Source organism: Sinohyriopsis cumingii, chromosome 1, assembly GCF_028554795.1.
Source record: "Sinohyriopsis cumingii isolate HCF-2022 chromosome 1, ASM2855479v2, whole genome shotgun sequence".
NCBI classification, from domain to species: Eukaryota; Metazoa; Mollusca; class Bivalvia; order Unionida; family Unionidae; genus Sinohyriopsis; species Sinohyriopsis cumingii.
In genome coordinates, this window is record NC_142961.1 from 165,261,420 (window position 1) to 165,283,503 (window position 22,084).

The window sequence follows — 22,084 nt, forward strand, 5'->3', positions numbered from 1 at the left end:
AAGAGAATCATTTACAGCCTTTAAATATGCTTCTTTTACTTGCAGTGATTTCAGCAGTCTCTGAAAAACATTTATTTTACAACTCATAGACCGCTTCGGTGGCCTAGTGGTTAGAGCGTCTGCCTCAGTTGTGGCAGGTCGTGGGTTTGATCCCCGGCCAAGTGATACCAAAGACTTACAAAAATGGTACTAACAGCTACCTCACTTGGCGCTCAGCATTAAGAGGTTAGTGTTAGGACTGGTCGGCCTGGTGTCAGGATAATGTGATTGGTTGGGACATCATGTTACATGTCTGCGGCATGTTGCCTCAGTGCTAGACATCAATATAAACTGACACAATGCAGACATCATAGCGATATGACTGAAAAGTTGTTAAAGCTACGTTAAAAGTCCAAATCACACACACACACACAACTCATAGAGTATTTTATAGAACAACAATATGGAAAAGAAGGCCATATGGCAGAAGACATAATAAATAAAATCTGGGAAGAAACAGTTTGAATAGAATTCTTGCCTGTCTCATTGTATTAGTACTGTCATTGGCATGTATGAGACCACATTTACCTTTAATGTTTTCCCAACCTGTGAACCACTGACATTGGCATTGATATGGATGTGCAGAAATAGAATCAGTGAGAGAAAGTTACAGGGAACTGGAAGGGGGTTCATGGGTTGGGAGACATGATAGGTTTTTGTTGTTGTTGTTGTTGTGGGGTTTAACGCCATTTTTCAGCACGATAGGCTATACATGGCGGCCAGTATTAATGGTGGAGGAAGAACCCGGAAAACTGCGGAAAGAACCACTGACCCACGAGAAGCTACTGGCAAGCTTTCTCACATGCCCACATTGGCTGAATCTTAGACTCGAACCGCCGCAGACAGAGGTGAGATGGCAGTGATCCGTAACGAAGAGCGCTTTAGACCACTCGGCCACTCTGGGCCCCCACATGATAGGTAAATGTGGTCTCAAATGCCCTAATGATACAACTAAAGGATATACTAATTGCTAATAATAAAAAATAAAAGTATATTACTTGTTTGTAAATAATATCATAAAAAGAAAATAGGATTTAAACCATATGAGTTAGATAAACTGTTCCATTCTGTATAAATTCCTTAAAATTTTCAATCAGACAACTCCCCCCACTCTTTCAAAATGAGCATTAAATCACAGGGAATTTAAGAAACAATATGAGCCTACTCTGCTGTTAGGGTTAGTTTGTCACAATGGTTTTGCTGCAAACAAAATCTAGGTATCACAGAAGTATTGTTTCCATGCTTTAACTTATATATGTAACATATTTATTATTAAGTTTTTGACAAGAAATCCTTAATTTCTTTTGTGTTCTTATTAAATATCTGTATGGTTAGTCCGAGTTTCCTCTGACCCTTGCCACTCCATTTTTGATACTTGGACATTTATCTTGGGGTGTACAAATGTCCAAATATCAAAATTGGGGTGGCAAGGGTCAGAGGAAACTCAGACTACTATATGGTATGCTAGTCCATCTTTGGGACTCCTTCACTGAAATGCCGATACCCATTTACAGTATTTGGCCATTTGTAGCTTTGCTACAAGGCACGGAAGCTTGTCTATGACTTTGCTAGTGTTTCCCACATAATCTGTAGCAGGCATGGCAATGATTCTCTTACGAGGGCACCTTCAGTACACAGTATGCATATTCAGCATTTTGAAGGCAGCCTTGTTTTATCACAATGTAGCTTTCAGTTTATAATACTATATTAATGGTAACAGATTATTGGAATAAACAGCATACATGGCTTTAACAATAAGAATTCAATCATACATTTGAATATTATTTATGGATTTATGTTATAAGAATATGTTCATTCGATAGTTTATGTGCAGTTTGATAGACGACATCAGTATATAAATGTAAAATATAAACACTACCTAGTCACTGCAGTTAGGGTTAGCTTTTCCAATGAATGAGAAATAACGGACGAGTCATTTGAATAAAAAAATCTGACATGACCAAGCCATCGTCCACATAGCATAATAAAGTTGGTAAAGATAACCCATTTTATTATATCTACTTACTAGCATGCAAAACACTGTTCACTCAGTGGACACACTGCTGTGAGCAGTTGAAATAAACCAAGACCTCCTTTATCACATGGTGTTAATCCACTTTGGCACAGATGTATTTGCCACTTAAAGTCATAGAAATTATATCATGCCAATATGTAACCCCTTTTTATTAGCAAGACACAAATGGGCATTTCAAGCTGGCAAGATAACCCCTTTAATCATATTTAATCACTGGCATGTCAAATGCTATTCAGTGAGCAGACACACTGCCCAAGCAGTTGTAATGAAGACGTCTGCTGCTTATGACCATAGCAAGTATATTGAGCTCATTATTGACTGTTTTTGTTAGACATGAAAAAATGCATTTTGCAGCTGAAAAAATTGCACGAAAAATAGATATTTTGTTCTCAAGAAAAGGTTGTTATTAAATAGAGCATAAAAGTATACATTAATACTTTTGTTTTAAGCAAGATTTTTTATTGACAACAAAAGGTTTCATCTTAATGAAGAATTTCTCTTCATTCTCCAGAAAAATGTATCCTGTAAGTATTAAAAATATTAGAAACATTGCAGACAGTTGTGACATTATAAGATTAATGACATCATTAGTAGTGTGAGATACACCACTTTTTCACAATTAAAACTGACACACACACACATGAGTGAGAAATAATGTCCAGTTTTGTTTGACCAATTCTGAAATGTGCTTTATTTTTACTGCAGGGCTTGGTATACTGGAATCACAAAGACCCCAGATCCCTGGTGAGGGTCTTGAAGGAGCTACTGGATCAGTACAAGATCTATCAGGAAAATCTTATATCCTCCTCCTCACGGCTGAAGTTTGAATATTCAGACCTTCTAAATGGCACAGATCTCAAACCAGAGGATATAGAAATACATGCTGCCAGAAAAGAGGTGATATATTTACCCAGTATTTGTCAGTCTTTGATTGTTTTTGGTCTTGCCTGCAAGACATTTTTCCAATGATATCCATGTCAGTGCTGTGTTTTTACACTCAGTTCTTTCTTTGACACTTGTATACAAAGTCATGAAACTTGATAGATGTATTCATCTTGACTGGTACTGTTAAAAATAGGTCACAGTGACATACTTTTCACACTTGGTGATTTTGTTATATGTTTGCATTTAGCTCATGTTTTCTGACACTTTTGTTGTAAAATCATGAACCTTAGTGGGTCTGTTTATCTTGAAGGATTCACACTCTTGTGATTCTCAGTGATTTGCTTTTCACATTCTGGTGATTATGTTAAATTTTTGCATGTATATCCATTTTTCAATGTTGTATGTACTGTTATAAAACTTAATGAGTGCATTCATTTTGGAGGATATTGATCACACTGGGCAAAGGTAGATCACAGTGATCTACATTTCATGCTCTAGTGACTTTTGAAGGTTTTAGAATTATGCCACAGTGCCACAGTGAAGTTGGCAGCACCTAGCATTTTTTTGCATTCAATAGTGCAGCTGGATTTCCTGGTTGATCAGTATTGACCATATCACATGTGTGACTTGTCAGTGTGTGTGTGGTGGAGTGGGGTTGAAAAGACGTTTTTTTGCAGTTTGTAAGAATAAAAGTCAGTGCTTATTAGTTATTATATTTACCAACAAGGATACTAATTATTTTTATTTAGCCATTTATATTCAAGTTCATAGTTATGATTCATCAATCACACAAGTTTCTGCATGATATTTGTAAGAGCAGCAAAAGAAATCATTTTAGTGTTTGTCTTTGTAGTTCACCAAAAAGGTATTGTTGCCTTTTCTTTTCAGAAAAAGATTGGACCCATTAATTTTCTGATGAAGTTATCTGTTGATTTTTCAAGAATTCCTGAGTATTTGTTAAATGTAAGTACAATAAAATTGGTTTACTTGTATATAGTAATGATTGTTGTTGATGTTGTTGGGTTTAATGCCATTTTTCAGCACAAGATAGGCTATGCATGGCGGCCAGTATTAATGGTGGAGGAAGAACCCGGGAAGAACCACTGACCCACAAGAAGCTACTGGCAAGCTTTCTCACATACCCACATTGGCTGAATCCTAGACTCGAACCCACGCAGACAGAGGTGAGATGGCAGTGATCCGTAACGGTGAGCGCTTTAATCCACTCGGCCACTATATAGTAATGAAAATTTGAAACTAGATTGAAATGTGATAAAGTTGCAAATGGTTTGTATGCATTGTACACAAGGGATGCATGCTGATCTATATTATTTATTCATGATAAGACCATGGGTCAGTCTAAAAAAGTAGTGGATGAGTTTATTATAAGCCAGAAGTATTCTGTAATAATACTTGCCAAAGTTTGTAAAAATGTGGGACAGGCTTTTTTCCAAGCATAGGCTTATCATCAGATTAAAATTGTGTTAATTATCTGGATTATCAATGTAATTGTAGCTTGTTGACACCGAAACTAAAACACCCCTTTATGTGGACAGATGCTTTTGGCACCAAAATTAAAATACCACTTCATGTGGACAGGTGTTTTTGCACCAAAACTCAAAAACAATTTTATTTGGGTATATACTTTTGGCCATTGTTAATCATTGTATTTTGATGAACTGATAGACGTGATTATGTTTGTTCTTCATGTCTGTTCCGTTAAAACATACATCGAATTTGGGATACAGTTTTTAAAAAGATATGTGCCGGGGTAGTTTAGTTCTAAAGTTGCTTCTGTCCCTGGTTGTTTATTCAATAAAATTTCCTCTATAGGTGGTTCAAATGACTGGCTTTGAAGGTCTGCCTAAAAGTTATCAAATTCATATTTTTTATGCAAACTGCATTTCACTGAAAAGTACTGTTGCCTGTCAAGGGTATCTCTGTTTCAGTCATTTGGATTGGACATATATTATAAAATGTTCTCATTGCTTGGCTATAAACAGATCAGGGAAAGACTAGTACGTGATGGTGCATTTGTATTTTTACTAAGTGAACATATGTGTCTTTATTTTCATAATCACAAGGAAAACTAGCAGATTTCTGAATATATCTCTTATCAAAATGAAAGATTAAATTTTGCGGCTACATTAATTTTTGTCTTATGAGATGTGTTTTGCATCATTCGGATCTGATACAATGCATACTGTGAAAAGAACCGAATGCAGTTGGATTGTGAAAGTAATGGCTGTTATACATTGTTTTGGAACGTGAAAGAAGTCGGTATTTGGTTGAGAAAGTGGGGCCTAGAGAAAAAATGTGACTTCCTTAAAGGTAAGTTCTCTTATTATTTCAGCAAAGCTTATAAAAAAGACAAGTGCAGTTCCGTTCATTCATTCATTATGAATGAGGTTACTAATAGTACACCCGTTTCTGTCAGTCAGAAACCATTATAACAACACATAATTCTTCCAATTAAGACAAAATGATTGACATGCATAGAAATGGCAATGGGCATATTTCATTTTAGTTACCTTGTGTTAACTGGCTGAAGGGGTGTTGGTCAGTTTTCTTTTTCTTTCTTCTTTCTTTTTTTGGCCAACCAAAATGAATCACTGTGTGTAATGCATAGCAAAAGCTCTTAGTAGCAAATATATCCTGGTGCAATTTATGCTGAAACACGCCCTTATTGTACCTTCTCATGCATCAAAATTTGTAATTGGATATCAAAAGTAAAAACCAATGGTGAAACATAACTCGAAATACACCTTCAGTCCATTCTTAATTCTGAGGGCAAGACATTAATTTCTGACAAAAGCGAACTATTCTGAAAATTTTAAAATTATTTATGTGCAATTGTTGACATGTATTTTCGGAACATCAGGCATCTGCGTTAATGATCCTTGAAGGAGCAGTAAAGTACTTACCGTTCACCACAATCTTTGGCATCTCCACCGTGGAGTGGTTGATAGGCATTACTGGTTGACATTTGAACAGCCAATCAGTGAGGACAACTCATGGAAGCACCAATACATCATGAGTGATTGACAATCAAATACCATTTCACCAATCAGTGGTCTTTATTTTGATCATATATATGGATAATAGAAATTAATTTTATAAGTCTGGTGTATTTTGTACATTTAGAAAACTTGCACGCTGACTTGACGAGAGGCCCATCTTGTTGAGCTTCTCTTGAACAGTGACAGAAGGTGGATGTTTTTTTCTTAATTCACAAGACTCTCTATCCACCCCCACCACAATGCCTGGGGTTCTGAAAATAAACGTGAGCTGTACTGTATATTGGCAAGTCCTCATTATTTTAATAACAAAAGTATTTCAGTTAGGATCATTTGATTAAAATTTAATTACTTTAGCAAAAAAGCAGTAATTAGTGGAATCTTGCACTTGGGGAAATGCTGTGACAAAACCAGAAATACTTAGTTTCAGTATGTCTGCCCCCATGTTTGCCACATGATTTCATTTTTTTACATTAGGCATATACATATTGTTATCAGTTGTATTGAAGTCAATAATGTATTATGGCAAGGTACATCAATTAGAAAACCCTGCTCCTGAAAATTTGTGCCTGGATATGTTTGTTGTTAAGAGTAATTTCCCCATTAATATGCAAAGTGACTGATGACTTTCCTCTGTATCTACTATGTATTGACTAGGAGCTGTACTTCTCTAAATACCACATCAGTTATTTGAAAATATTAAATGAGATGAGATGAATTAAACAAGAAGTATTAATATTAACTAGTTTTAATGCAGAGATATAAAAATGGTTGAAACATTACTTGATTAATGTGTACATCTGCTGTCATTAGGAAAAATATTTTAGTTGTAGGCAAGATGTATTTGTTATTTACTTTGACTATTCTTGAAAAGATTAAACTATTTTTGAAGGAAAAGGTTCCGGGAAGTGATGTTTGCTGAGTGTGTGCAATGAAAACAAATTAGACTTAATAAAGTGTTCTTTGTTTCTTGTGTGTATATGTACCATGTAGGGCAGGAGGGTGATGAAAGTTTTGAGAGATTTTGCTTCAGAAATATGTCATTGCTTAAATAACTGAAAGGAATGATGATAGCTTAAAAAGAGACGAAGAAAAATCCCACATTTGATGGATTTTAGAGGAAGAAATTGACCACTGATCAGTAGTTGTTATGAAAAATAGATAAAAATATTGAAGATTTGTCAAAATCAAACAGGAAGTCATACTACCCAAAATATTTTGTTTTTATCATTCTACATAGTTAAAATTTGCATGATGCAAAGTATATTTAATTAGTTAAAAATGTGAAAATCATGGATTATCCAGTCTTCACTGTAAATCGTAACTCCAACATGTAATCATTCTAAATCCAGTCACAGTAGATAATTCTGATGTTTTGGAATACAGTTGTACAAAATTTGAGCATTTAACAGTTATTATTAGAAAAATCTAATCGATGATGCTTTAACGTTGGAATGGAAGAAGTGTAGAGGATAATAACATTGGCATTACTGTTGTACGTCTGTATGCAGTATCTTATGTGACACTTTAAATGCACTAGTTTCATGAATTCATTTGCATTATTTATGTTTATTTACTGTGACAGTTTAAAAGAAATTTTGGAACTATTGTAATAAATTGCAATATGTGGAAAGGAAGTTAAAGAACAAAATTAAAAAACTATCTTGAAACCAATGAGTTGGCGAGTAATAGATCATTATTTAGTCGATTTTATTTATTTCTACATAGAAATGACACTATGCATACCTAATTAAAAAGTAACTTTAGTTAATCTAAGACAACATGAATTGCGGTTTGTTTCATTGATGCTTCAGATTCTTAATATGTGTGTGTGTGATTTGGATTTTTAACGTAGCATTAACAATTTTTCAGTCATATCGCTATGATGTCTGCAGTGTGGCAGTTTATAGTTATGTCTAGCACTGGGGCATCATGCCGCAGACATGTAGCATGATGTCCCACCCAGTCACATTATCCTGACACCAGGCCAACCAGTCCTAACACTAACCTCTTAATGTTGAGTGAAAAGCGAGGCAGCAGTTTGTACCATTTTTGTAAGTCTTTGGTATAACTCGACTGGGGATCGAACCCACAACCTCCTGCATCCAAAGGGGATGCTCTAACCACTAGGCCACCGGAGCAGTTCTTAATACATAAGTTTTGGTATATTTTCATTGGTGGTGGTCATAACCATGCAAATATTTAGTAACAACATGATCAATTGTGGCTTGTATACAAGTGAACATTCTGCTTATCTCATTTTCTCCATAAAATTGAAGCAGGATGAAACAGTAGTAGCAGGTTGACTTCATATGTCTATGTGCGTGTCAGGCTTTTAAACTTTTGGATAGTACACTAGTGTTTTGGTATGTTCATTATCTCCAAAATAAACAGCATGTAACATAATTGCTGTTTTACATTCCATGTCTGTTCACTGGAATGAATAATGTACAGAATGAAGGCTTTTTTGAGTTTACATGTTAGTTTCAGTGTGAATCAATGTTGGCTTTGTATTAAACTTTATTTTGTTAGAGACTGGCCATTTAGTATGTACACATGGAAGAGGTAGGGGTTTGAAGTTTGCATATGTGTGCATGGGTGAGGGGGGAATAAGTCCAAGTAAAACGTACACACCTAATGACACAAAGTTTATTATAGCTACAATTAAACTTATTTACCTTAGCCAGAAACAAACAACCTATATTATTTGCATATCTTCCATTTCATTTGTACCCCCTTACTGATTTTAAAAACAAAAAGCATCAAGAAAATAAGTTATAAACAGGTGCAGTGTATCAGGCAGTCATCCATTTAGCACATTGCACTTGTATATTAATACATTAACCCCTGGAGATTTTTGTGGTTTTGTCTGAAATTTGAGTAGGAAACTACATCCTAAAACACCAACTTCCAGGTGATCTTCCAATAACATACTGCCTGGTTATGTTAGAAACATCGTTTTTCATTGGCTCGTGTATATATATATATATATATATATAAAATCAGTATTTAAATGTCAATTGTAGTGTGATCCTGGCAAGGACACTGCCCTTCTTCTTGTTACTTTCAATTCTCCTGATGGACACAAGATTACTCCACAGCTGTACCTCTCTCCCAGGGTGGAAAGGTAGGTTCAGATCTCAGAATCATCTCAGTTTCTATATATATCAAAAAAAAATTGTGCCAACTTGAGCTTGTATCATGATGTTTGAAACTAATCAATCTAGTGTTCATCAGTTATTTAAACTCTTTGTAATTACTATTCTTATGAATTAACTTGCCTTTAAACTTAGCATCCAAAAAAGCATCTCCCCAAGGAGAAATTTCTTGCCATTTATTTTGGCAGAAATACAGTTGTAAATCCTAGTAAACTTGTAACAAAGCAAACTCTTTCCATTTAAAAGAGTTAATTAAGATGGCAGATGGAATATCTTTTGTCTTTTGATTAACTTCTGGTAAAAGTTTCTCAATATAAGCAGATACAGATTTGTCAGAGGGAGCCTGGGTGGTTCAGCCATGGAGACGCTGATTAGCATACAAAGTTATGATCAGAAGTTTTCAGATTTAAATCCTTCCCAGACCAGGCTGAGTTGGTCAGCTTATTACATCCATTGGCAACACACCTACTTCAATTGTATTGGTACAAAATAACCTTTGATGTGTTGTTGTGCCATTAAACACCAGCCAAGCAACCAACAAATTTGTTTGATTATTGGTATTAAGAATGATTGATTAGAATGTACTTATAGCCAGCATTTCATGATTGCACTCATTTTAATATGATCAGTCTGCTTAAAACCAGTATTTCATAACTGCACTCATTTAATATGATTGGATTACTTAAAACCAGTATTTCATGATTGCACTCATTTTAATATGATGCGATTACTTAATTACTTTATTCTATGGGGCCCTGAGTGGCAGACTTGTCTAAAGCGCTTTCCATTATGGATCACTGCCATCTCACCTGTCTTCGTGGGTTTGAGTCTCGGATTCGGCCAGTGTGGGTATGTAAGAAAGCTTGCCAGTAGCTTCTTGAGGGTTGGTGGTTCTTTCCGGGGATTTCCCGGGTTCTTCCTCCACCATTAATACTGGCTGCCATGTATAGCCTATTGTGCGCTGAAAAATGTCATTAAACCCTTTAACAACAACTTAAAACCAGTATTTCTTGATTGCATTCATTTTAATATGATTGGACTGCTTAAACCCAGTATTTCATGATTGTAGTGATTTTCCTTCTCCAAGATAATTTCTTATTTCAAATTTAACAGAGCTCTGGGAGGATCGGCAAATCTTAGAATTCCTGCTTTTCCCAATGGAAGCTGCCTCACTGAGTATGTGTTTGAAGTGTGCCAACTATTGAAAAATAAGGTATAACCATCCATCTCTCTGGTAACTACTTACAGTTATAGACTTTGTCCAAAATTAATTCATTCCTACACCTTTTTGCACATATTGTAAATACCATAATAAGCTTCCTTTTAAACGTTGAATATAATTCCAGGCATTCTATCTGATATATAGTTTTAGTGAGGTTCTTGTGGCAGCCCTGTTAGTAGCAAAAATTTAATGCTGCTTGTTTCTTGTATTATTCAAAAAATCTTCCAATGAAACTTTCATTTACAGCAAAATTTATTTTGCAAGATATGCACAAGTTGTATATGCTGTTTTTAAATTTTTTTTATCTAAAGATAGTATGGAAAATTGAAACTATTCTGCAAAGTACCACACTTAACAGTGTCTGACAAGTGTCTTAATTGTATAGTAGCATGAAAAGAACCTGGTAGCCATTCCAGCTTAACATGTCACCTGAATCTGAAACTGTTAACTTCAAGACTGTCATTTTACCAATTTTATGATCATTTGTAAAGTGTTTATGTAGGTATATTTTTGAAAATATATAGTTCTGGCTTTTTATGATTTCATGTAGTAGTTCACTAGGCTATCAAAATTAGCCAAAACCTAGCATTGTGGTAGCCCACTTGGTTACATGACTTAAGTGAATGGTAGCCAACCCAGCATTCTGGTAGCCCAGTTGGCTCAGGACCCAGGATTTGTAAAACCCTGATGATGCATTCTTTTATTAGGTTGACCACACAGTACAATCTTATGAAAAGAGGAAGGAATATGTGGCAGCATTCCTTAGCCAACATACTGGGTAAGTTGGATTGCTTTTACTTCACTTTATTCCTATGTACCAATTTTTATGCATTTAATGTAAAGACAATAGAAATCCCATCCATATTTGTGTTAATTTTGTAAAATAAAAGTCCCTTCTTTGTTCATGTGAATTTTATGTAAAGACAGTAGAAACCCCTTCTCCATTCATGTGAATTTTGTGAAAAGGCAATAGAAGCCCCTTTCCTATTCATGTGATTTTTTATTTTAAAAAGAAAGAAACCCCTTCCCCCATCCATAAATGTATTTACTAGCAAACATGTAATCTTTTGCAAAACCATAAAAAGTTTATTATGTGCTCATTTTTTCTCCTTTAACTTTACTGTGTCAGAATTTTGCAGTATTTTTCCATACTGCATGACTTCATATTGGAGGACACATGTGCCTAAAAATAGTATCGTGTATTAGGAACTAGTTAGATTTTAAACAATGTACACTCATGTAACAAACACTGTAGCTTTTGGTTTATTAGATTTGTTTGTGGATGAACTAAAGCAGCTGTTTCATCCATTTTAAAGTAGAGACAATAAGTTTAATGATGTGTACAAGTTTTCTAAGTAACAATTGAAACTTTAAAACAAGCAAATGAATGAACATGATAGACACAGGATCGAAAATACCATTTTGATCATTTAAACAGTTATTTAGGAGATTCATGAACTTTTGCAAATAGGCTGGTTCAGATTATGACCAGTGCTGTCTGGGGTCTATGAAAATAGTATATAAAAGCATTTTGAGGTCGAGTTCAGTTGCATATTTATAAGAGACATTCCATTTTATCACATCACTAAATTTGAGAAAAAAATGCAAGTAAAGGTTTTGATAGAAAAGTAAGATCATCAGAGCCAATAAGCCAAGAAGATGAAGAATTCTTATTTCTAGTGGCTAATTGGACTGTCATGGAGCAGCTGCCTTGCAATTTTTTATGATAACTTTTTTAATTAATGTTTTGGATTTAGGCTAGCAATAGAAACCATACAGGTCATGTACATAGCTGGGATCCCTACAAAGAACATGCAGATGACAATGCATAAACATGTCTTCTTTAATTAGTTGTTGTTGTTGTTGTGGGGTTTAACGCCATTTTTCAGCACACGATAGGCCATATATGGCGGCCAGTATTAATGGTGGAGGAAGAAACCGGGAAAACCCCGGAAAGAACCACCGACCCACGAGAAGCTACTGGCATGCTTTCTCACATATCCACATTGGCTGAATCTGAGACTCGAACCGGCGCAGACAGAGGTGAGATGGCAGTGATCCGTAACGGCGAACGCTTTAGACCACTCGGCCACTCGGGGCCCCTCTTTAATTAGTACATGTAATAAGAATGTAAAAAAATATACTTTATTTTTGCATCTTGAATTTCCTCAAAATTTACTTTACTAGTTAGTTCTGCAAATCTGAAAAACGTGACCTATAGCAGGGGTTTAAAAACTTAATACACACCACTAAATTGTACTGTGATTTCAACTAAATTTCCAACTGCAGTCACATTCTGCTTACTGCACATGAAATGAGCATGATATTCCAGAGCATCTTTTTGATAATTTCATTTGAAAGAATTCATATTATTGCCACATTATGATTCCAAATGATCAATGACAGAACAGAAGTTCACGTAAATCTGATTCAAGGTGGGTTCATCCACAGCTTAAATCACATGTACATCCTATGGAATTGACAGCTAATAAATCCAGCCCATCACAAATAGAAAAACATAACTGATTGGAATTTGAAAAAGTTGTTTCAGTGTGCATTCATTCACAATATGTCTCTAAATTTCAATTTTAAGTAGACCAAATCAAGAATTATTGTTTAAACTGATGAACGCATGATCATGTTCAAAGGTTGCTGGTCAGTGCTCTGTGTACATTAATAGTGTTACTTTATAATGATGAATGTATTGTTGTGTGTATTCTTTGTGGAATACAGTTTAAATTCAATTACTTTGTTTCTTTTGTGTGTTTTTATTATTAAGCCTTAGGTAGAAAACAAAATGAATATACATGTATATTGTAAAGATTATTGCATTGTATGTTGCATTGTATGGGAAAATATGAACTTCTTTTGTTGTTTTAGTCATACTACACCCCCATGGTCATGCAGTATTGCTCATAAAAACTTGTTCATATTTTACCATATAAATGTATTAATAATAATAATAATAATAATAATGAGGACTTTGTATAGCGCCTAACCTTTAGAAGCTCCAAGCGCTTTACAACATTAGACAACACCTATAAGATAAAAAACATATAATGATATGGTTACAAAAACAAACACCATGAAATTAGAAAACATAAAAACATGCTGAAAATATTAAGGTAGGAAACATTATTAGGTCTTTAAGTTTGTTCTTGCAGTCAAAATAAGTGAGTTTTGAGAGCACTCTTGAATGGGATCACTGTGTCTTTGCATCTGAGTTCAGTGGGCAATTCATTCCACATTGCTGGGCCCTGGTATGCAAAAGAATGCTGTCCATATGACTTCGTTTTCATAGTGGGAATAATGAGTATACGATTATCAGAAGAGGAGCGTAAGTATCTTGCTGGTGTGTACACATGGGTGAGGTCGGATAGGTACGTTGGACTGGTGTCCGTCACTGAAACAAAGCACAGAGAATACATTTTGTGTTTGATTCTGGATCGAATGGATAGCCAGTGTAGGGTACAGAGCAGCGGGGAGGTGTGCTCACATTGTGGTACTCTAAGTATGATCTGAGCAGCTGTGTTTTGAACTTTTTGAAGTTTCTGGAGTAGATATTGAGATGAACCAGACAGAATTGAGTTACAATAGTCCAGTCTTGAAAGTACTAATGAACACACAAGTGTTTTAGTGGCATCAGCTGAAAGATATTTGCAAGTTGAGCTGATGTGTCTCAGCTCAAGATATGCAGCCTTGCATATGTTCATGACATGTTGGTGCAGTGTGAGGGTACTGTCCAGAATAACACCTAGGTTTTGTACTGATTGTGTGAATTTAATGTTGGTGTTGCTGATACTTATTGTTTGAGGTAAAGGATGTGAATGAGAAAGTCTTTGTGTTGTAATCAGAATTAACCTTTAAATACTCATGAAAATAAATTATTTAAAAGTATTTGGTACTATATCTTTTTCTTAGAAGGTTCTTTGATGTGTACATGATCATGTGTGTATTTGTTTGAGTATATATGGTTGAAAATGTTTACATGCAATTCTAAAGATTTGTTTTTAAAGATAGTAATTGAGTGAAAAAAATGAAGTTGTTTATCTTTATATGGGATGATTCAGATAAAATATTACACTAACATGAATGCTCAGTTGAATAAATTTAATGTTCTCAAAAAAGTATGAACAATAAAATGTAGATGTATCCCCTGACTTATGTGATTTTGACTTATGTGAATTCTCATGAATTTTTTAAATTTCATTTTCTTTTAGGTAAGACTAAAAAATAATGAAATTAATTATTTTAAACAAAAAAATTAGGATTCATAAATGGCTAAAATGAATGATGTTAAAGTTACTTGAATTACCACATGTAACCATATACTCAAGTTTAAGACTGTTCACAAAATAGTTGACCTCCCCAAACTGAACAGATAAAACATTAAAAGTATATGACTCGTGTATAAGCTGACCCGTAAGTCCAGCCATATTGAAAATCTTTTAATTGCTACTCCATCTGAATAGATGGTCACATTCACATTGGGTTTCAGTAGAGGAGGTCCTGGGGAATTAGGTTAGGCATGTGATCTCATCTTTGGTGATCACAATAATATTATATACTGGTAGTCAACAAGAAAACTTAATATTTTTTCTTTAGATTTAGACCTTGTCCCACAGATAAGCTGACCTCCCTTCTTCCAGGACATTTTTGCCCTAAATTATTTTTTATACAGTATGTCTTGTTCATTGCAAATTAAAGGAAGTGAAACCAAAAATTGTTATTTATGTGATTTTGATTATGCGACCACACTTGGAAATGTTGAACTATCATGTAAGCCATGGGTTTACTGTATTCAACTTGTAGTCATATAAATTGAATTGTTTTCTAAGATTTATGGCCTGCAAATATTTGTTACAGATTTATGCACATCAGTAAAATTACCAATATGACTCTTGCATTTGTGCCACAGCAATGTTTTAATTGAATTTATTGCAGGGCAGTGTTGGAGTATGATATGGAAGGATTTACAAAATGTTCTTTCCTTTTTGAGTGGCATGATTTCTTTTTTATCCTATATGGTAAGTCATCTATTTATTTTTTATCCTATATAGTAAGTTATTGATTTCTTTTTTATCCTGTATGGTAAGTCATGTTTTTAGTACAGACACTACATACATCATATCATTCTGATTTCATTAAAAATCATTTTGAGTTTTTTAAAACCCATTATGAAATTTTGATTCACATTGCAAATTTTAATCTTATCGTGTTTTGTATTTTGTCAGTAATAATAGAAAAAGAACTTACTCTAGAACTGAAAAATCTGTTTGTTCTTGTTGGTGGTCACTTTTTTACTGTACAGTTACTGCAAGGCATAAACACCTGTATTTAAAACAATATCTGAAAGGATTTGTAGCAGCGTAAAAGTATTTGGCTCTGACAAGTGGATAATTAAAGACCTTTTTCTTCTTTTTTGTCCATGAGGCAATGGGACCTCCAACTGCATTTTCCAGAGCCATCCAAGAGTCAGTTCCAATGGCCCCTAACACAGTTGCTTTAGCTGCAGTCACCAGCAGTGCTTGAATGTCCATTTAGAAGTAGAAATATTCCACTGCTTCTTTTGCACCTACACCATTCAAACTTCAATAACTTTAATGTTAATGAGATGTTCTTTTGTTTGGCTTCCTTAACTTAAGTTGTGTACAAGTTAGCCACAAAGGAACATCTCCATTCATTTTTGTTAAATACATAGTCAGTGTGAGCCTGCATTGTTTTTGTTGCACTTCATAATTTGCATGCTGTTTTCCCTAAGTCCAACCTTAACTTTGTGATATGTTATTTTTAGTTTACTGTTCTGTTACAAGTTTGTGATAACTACTACAATTTATCAACTGGCATGTCAGTGATTCTCATTCAACCATCTGTGCCCTCCAACAGCAGTCTTGTCAGCAAGGATCACATCAGTGCATCCGTAATTGACACGAGTCATATTTACACATGCATAAAAGTACATGTTGACGATGGACTGCTTCAACAAGTCAAAGTGTTTCAATGAAAAGTAATAAATTGGGAACAGTGTAATGAAGTCTTTCTGGGAAATCAGCAGACCTGTGTCATTGTTTTCATGCTGGTGCATGTATTACCATAGCTTTTGATGTTCCTGTGCAACTTGATTAGTTTCAGTATTAAACAAAACTCCATAGAGAAACTTTAGACACTCCCAATTGGTCAAACACCATTACACTTCAGGTTTGCCTCTCATCCATTCAATTCTTATTTTGAAATGCCACAAACACATGGTTTAGTTTGCTGATACTGTGTCTCAGAACAGCTTGTAGTATAGAGTCTGTTGTAGGCAGCAGAAATGACAGCATTGATGCATGTCCAGACTGCTAAAATGACAACAAACATGATCCTGTAGTCAATGATGGAATCAGCACAGGCCTCCACAGTGTTAATTTTGATAACATAACCTTACCAATCAGCAATGCCATTGTCATGCCAAATTGCAATGTTATCATTACCAGTTCGGAATAACATGACTGTCTGTTTGGCTCTGAAAATAGCATTGTGAACATCTCTGCAAGACCCAAATATATTGCTGAGGGGAAGCCCAATGAAAACAAGTCTAGATGAAGTTGTGCTTGACCCTGCCCAATCCTGCTGTTTAAATGATCATTTTTGATAATCAACATAGAGGTGTTGTTAGCAGCTGGTCTTGTATCCATCCAGCAGTCTGGATGTCCACAAAAGCATTTAGTGTCAGTTGATGAAGTTTATAAATGATATGATCTAATGGTTATTGTTGACAAACATCATAGTTGTGCAAGAAGATTTCACATTTCACCGTATCTAGTAAGTGTGAAAATTAACAGTCTGTCATCACAACATCAACACTGTCAAGAATTGCTTTGATTTCCTTTTCATTGATGAGATATCTTGCACTGTTGAACAATGCCATGATGCCATTGTTGACAACTCCAACCTGGATACATGAAGTGTAATTATTATCATATGCAGGTACAAATTTTCCAAGAAAGCTTTACATGGAAGAAATGATCTTGATGTGTCCTGCACTTGTAAGGCTATTTTTAATTGCTTGATGTCCCCAGCTGGGTATGAATAATGCTGAAAATCTTGACTTCTTTGATCTATCAACGCCGGATGTTAAATGCTACATCAGGTGCATCTTCAAATTTTGACATTACGTTCAACATATACATTATCAGTATTGTATAATATCTTTTGTACATCCCATCCACAACGATAATATGCTTTTCACTGCTAGATTTGCAACCATTGAATCTTGAATGACTTGTGCCAGACATTGTTGAGCAGATTTTTTTCAATGATTTTACCAACGTGGGCTGGCATTGTTGCAATGTAACTGCTTTTTTTTGCTGAGTCACTAATTGTCATAGACAATGTTGAATTGAGTTATCCACCTTCTATCACTGATCTTTTAACTGATTCATAGCAGCACTTTTGATGAAATTAATGACTCACATTGAAAACTTGTTTTGCGATCAATGCAGCATGTGATGTCAGGGACATGAGAAGTACAAGTTGTGCACTTTTATTTGTAGAAGAAAAAAAATGTTATGTTTAGCACTTTTATGTGTGTGTGTGTGTGTGTGATTTTGATTTTTTAATGTAGCTTTAACAATTTTTCAGTCATATTGCTACGATGTCTGCAGTGTGGCAGTTTATAGTGATGTCTAGCACTGGGGCATCATGCCACAGACATGTAGCATGATGTCACACCCAGTCACATTATCCTGATACCAGGCCAACCAGTCCTAACACTAACCTCTTAATGCTGAGCGCAAGCGAGGCAGCTGTTAGCACCATTTTTGTAAGTCTTTGGTATGACTCGGCCAGGGATCGAACCCACAACCTCCCACAACCAAGGCAGATGCTCTAACCACTAGGCCACTAGGGCGGTGCACTTTTATGCAAAGTGCTTTACAATAGTTAGCTAATGGTACATTCAGCATTACGAAAAATCATTAACTAGTCTTTTGAAACCACTGTTATAGACCATTGGGTAGGCAGTCAGATGATACTGATTAACTTGTTATATCATGAAGTATTAACAGTTGAAATGTTACATTTCTATACGATGAAAATAGAGTAAGGTTAGACAGAAACAAAGATAGCGTATGCTTTGCTGAGGTTTGAAAATGCTAAGAAATAACCTAACTGATGAAAGGTCATAAAGTATATTGGAATTTGTGTTGACCAGGCACAAGCAAATGTAGCAGCTGATGATTGATGGGATTTGTTTCCACGCCCTTTGTCCAAGGAGAGATAATTCTGTCTTTTTTATGCTTGGGCAACCAGATGACCTTTTAGCAGTTTGTTGCTAATACATGCCAACAGATGTGGTGTTTTGTTGGAGAACTGGATTTGTTTGATAGTGGATTAATTCTTATTATGATCTGATAATGTATTTGAAGAAGAAACATGCAAGCTTAACATTTCTGTTAAATTCTGTTTTTTTCCCATGCAAAGCTCACCAACATCTCAGTTGTCTGGAGTACATGATAGATGTTAGTTTAAATTGACATTGACTTCAGGAAAAAACCTAACATTCTGTTTTGACCTTAGAAACTTAAAAAAGCCAAAATAACACATGAAGGAAATCTAAATTTTGTAAAAAGAACTTAAAATAAAATACGATGAATGGTTCTACCCCCACCCCACAAAAATGCTTTTTTCGACAATGGTTTTTCGTTAGGCTAGCCTAGCATTTGAGAAAGCATGCAGATTTCTTACATATTTGTTTTTTTTAATTATATATTAATTTTCACTTTATCTTTATTTTAATTTTATTGAGAAAGAATATTTTATCAAAATTTTAATAATTAAATAAATGTTACTCTCATGATGGAGATAATCTTGTAACTGTTTTGTCTTGGACTGCCAGACAATTTTAAAACCTTGAAGAAACCTTACAAAAAACCAACACATTTTTTTAATTGAATTTCACTTCTGATCTTGTTATTCACTTTAAATTTTTTCTAGTTGACATCCCAGCCTACTTCCCTAAAGAGCAGCCAATTCTGACTTTACAATCAATATACCATCTGAACAAAGGAAAGCCTTACAGTGATGTATTCAAGGAATACCCCTACAGTCCTAGATGGAATAGAATGGAAATGGTAGAGAGGACTAGGTAGTAGTTAATAAATTATTTGTATGGCATAAAGATCTGATAAATTAATTACTACACTGACATTTCTTTTATTGTTTGATTCTCGTAACACCTATCAAACAAGTTTTGTAAATGCTGCTGAATCCAGCAGCCATCATGTTGTGGCTGGCATACTGCATGGCTGTTTTAGGGCTGATATTATAGTATATATTAATGACATAGGTGACAACCTCTAGAGTACAATGAGAATCTTTGTTGATGATAGTTCACTGGCTTACTTATAATATCAAAAATGACAATGCCTTGATAATTGCTAAACATAAATGTTGCCAAACAACTTTAGAAAAGATAAATTTAATGCCCATATATCTACTCTTTTTCTTAAATATGCTGATCTTATTTGGAATGACTGTTTGGTTAAAGACTCTTGTACAGTAAGAAGAAAAAAATCTACAGTAGAAGCTGGGAGAATTGTGATTGCCTTACTTGAAGTATCTTGTCATGAAATTTATAAAGAAACTGGTTAGCCTACTTTGGAAGATAGATGGAAATTTCATAAACTACCTTGGAAATCAGAATAATTTTGCTTGAATTAATGCTAGACATGAAATATTTAGAAATTAATATGTACACTGTTCTTCTTGCATCTGTCGTACATTCGCTAATTTGATAACAAGTGAAAATTTCTATTCTGTATAGTGACTATTCTTTGTTGAGAAGTAAGTTGAGGTTTAGGTCACACACATCTGCCTTCTACTTAGTTGGCGACAGGAAATCATCTGTTCTGCATGCTAGAATTAGCAACAATCATAGTTATTTACAATACAATTTATATTCCAACCATTTGAGAGAATAAAGTATCTGATTCATGTGTGAGGAAGTATAGAAAATAAATGTCATTCATTATTTGTAAAAAATATTATATAGAACAACATATGAAATTAGTTCAAAGTTTAAATCAGGTCTCTGTACCAGTGTCTACAAAATGATATTGTTATCTGGATGATCTGATTGCACTATGAATGTTAATATTAATATGACTTTTTCCAAACATATAATAAAGACACAAAACATTTCATATAATTATCAAGTATTAGAAAATTTGATTTGTCTGCATAATTTATTGCTGCCATATTTATTACTAAAGACACAATGTTCTCCATTCCTTGCTATTAGTTGTTTTGTACATTCATTTTTGGTATGTGTACTTTTGTCCTGTATCAGTCATGGTTCATTCAGCTCTGTTTTATTCATTTTATCTCTGTTCTATCTTGTGCCTCATTTTCTTATTACTTCTTTTGCATGAGTATGTTTACATACAGTTATATGAAACCATATTACTTGAGTGCAAATTTCCATGCAAATTTCTAATCCATTGTAGGGGAAGGGTTTATTCTGATTTGTGAGAACATGTAGTTGACTCCATTTTTCAAGGTATGCAAATAAAATATGTACAAAGAACAAAAAAGAAAACATTGCATCAGATTATTTTTCTTGCACATCTTTTCTGTTCTTCATACTAATGGTTTTTATATTTTATTGCTCCATAACCAGTTTCTAGATATGAAACATAGAAAATACCATAATAAATTTGATACCTATTTGTATTTCTTTACTCTTGTTAAATATCGTCCCAGCACAAATATTGTAACTGAAGTTATCTGGTAGTAATTTTGGTAGTTTGAAAGTCAAAGATTTAACATTGGTATTAGATTGAGTCAAATATTTTGCTTGCATTCTTGGACTTCTTTCTTTCAGAAATTACATTTTGGATAATATTAAAGCCTTCCAAAAATCATCAGTTTTAAGTGGTAGCTGATGAGAGAGGGAGAGAGCAACAAACAGATATACTGCACTGATTTCAACACATCAGGGCTGTCCAGCTGTCACTTTGAATACCAAGGAAGGAGATGTGTACAAGCAGTCATATCTTGAATTTGGTTTATGTTTGATACAGAAATCATTTGAAAAGAGAAAAGAGATATGCTTGTAATCTGAGAAAGCAAACTGTAATAGCAACAGAAGTGTAGCTTCTGTATTCAGCATATATTTGTTTATTCTGCCAGGATTACATATATGTGATTCTTAGGTTCAGTGACACATGCTTGTGCAAAGAATATTACTGCATGTACCTTCATGAAACAAGATAAAACAACAATCAGAAGTACCATAAAATTTGACTCATACTTTTTCTGTCTTATATCGGTGTTCATACACAAGTTTACAGCTATTTATTCTTTCATGTATTGTGCAATTGTGAACTGCAAATAAATGTCTTGTTCCAAATCTGTGCCCAAGTAATTTTGTTTTTGTTTTATTTTGCATTCTTTCTACTCCCATAAGAGAGGGCAATTTGTCTGCTTGTTGTAGAAGTCTATTGTGTTGTAGAAGTGTAATTTGTGTCATATATATCTGTCCGTCCTGTGTATCTGTATTAAATCAATACAGTAATTTTTCTGTGTGACATATACATCTGTCCATCGTATGTATCCGTATTAGAATCTGTATTAGACCATTTGTGTAATTTTATCAAGAAACTGCATATGCATATTTCTCCTTCAAATATGTTCCCCGATCACATTAACGTTAGGGATATAAGCCTGCTACCTCTCGAATCCAGCC

General features: G+C 34.5%; 1 protein-coding gene across 1 annotated transcript in view; it reads left to right on the top strand.

Moving 5' to 3' along the window:
• LOC149808311 (BRISC and BRCA1-A complex member 2-like) overlaps positions 1-21,748 on the top strand; it is a 43,503-nt gene extending 21,755 nt beyond the window's left edge. The window contains exons 4-11 of the mRNA XM_089975856.1: positions 2,780-2,971; positions 3,848-3,922; positions 9,003-9,103; positions 10,248-10,347; positions 11,064-11,134; positions 15,301-15,383; positions 19,333-19,483; positions 21,221-21,748. Of these exons, the coding sequence (XP_089831982.1) occupies positions 2,780-2,971; positions 3,848-3,922; positions 9,003-9,103; positions 10,248-10,347; positions 11,064-11,134; positions 15,301-15,383; positions 19,333-19,483; positions 21,221-21,281 (834 nt within the window). The 3' untranslated portion in view covers positions 21,282-21,748. The remainder of the gene's footprint in view (positions 1-2,779; positions 2,972-3,847; positions 3,923-9,002; positions 9,104-10,247; positions 10,348-11,063; positions 11,135-15,300; positions 15,384-19,332; positions 19,484-21,220) is intronic.
• The last annotated feature ends 336 nt before the right edge of the window (positions 21,749-22,084 follow it).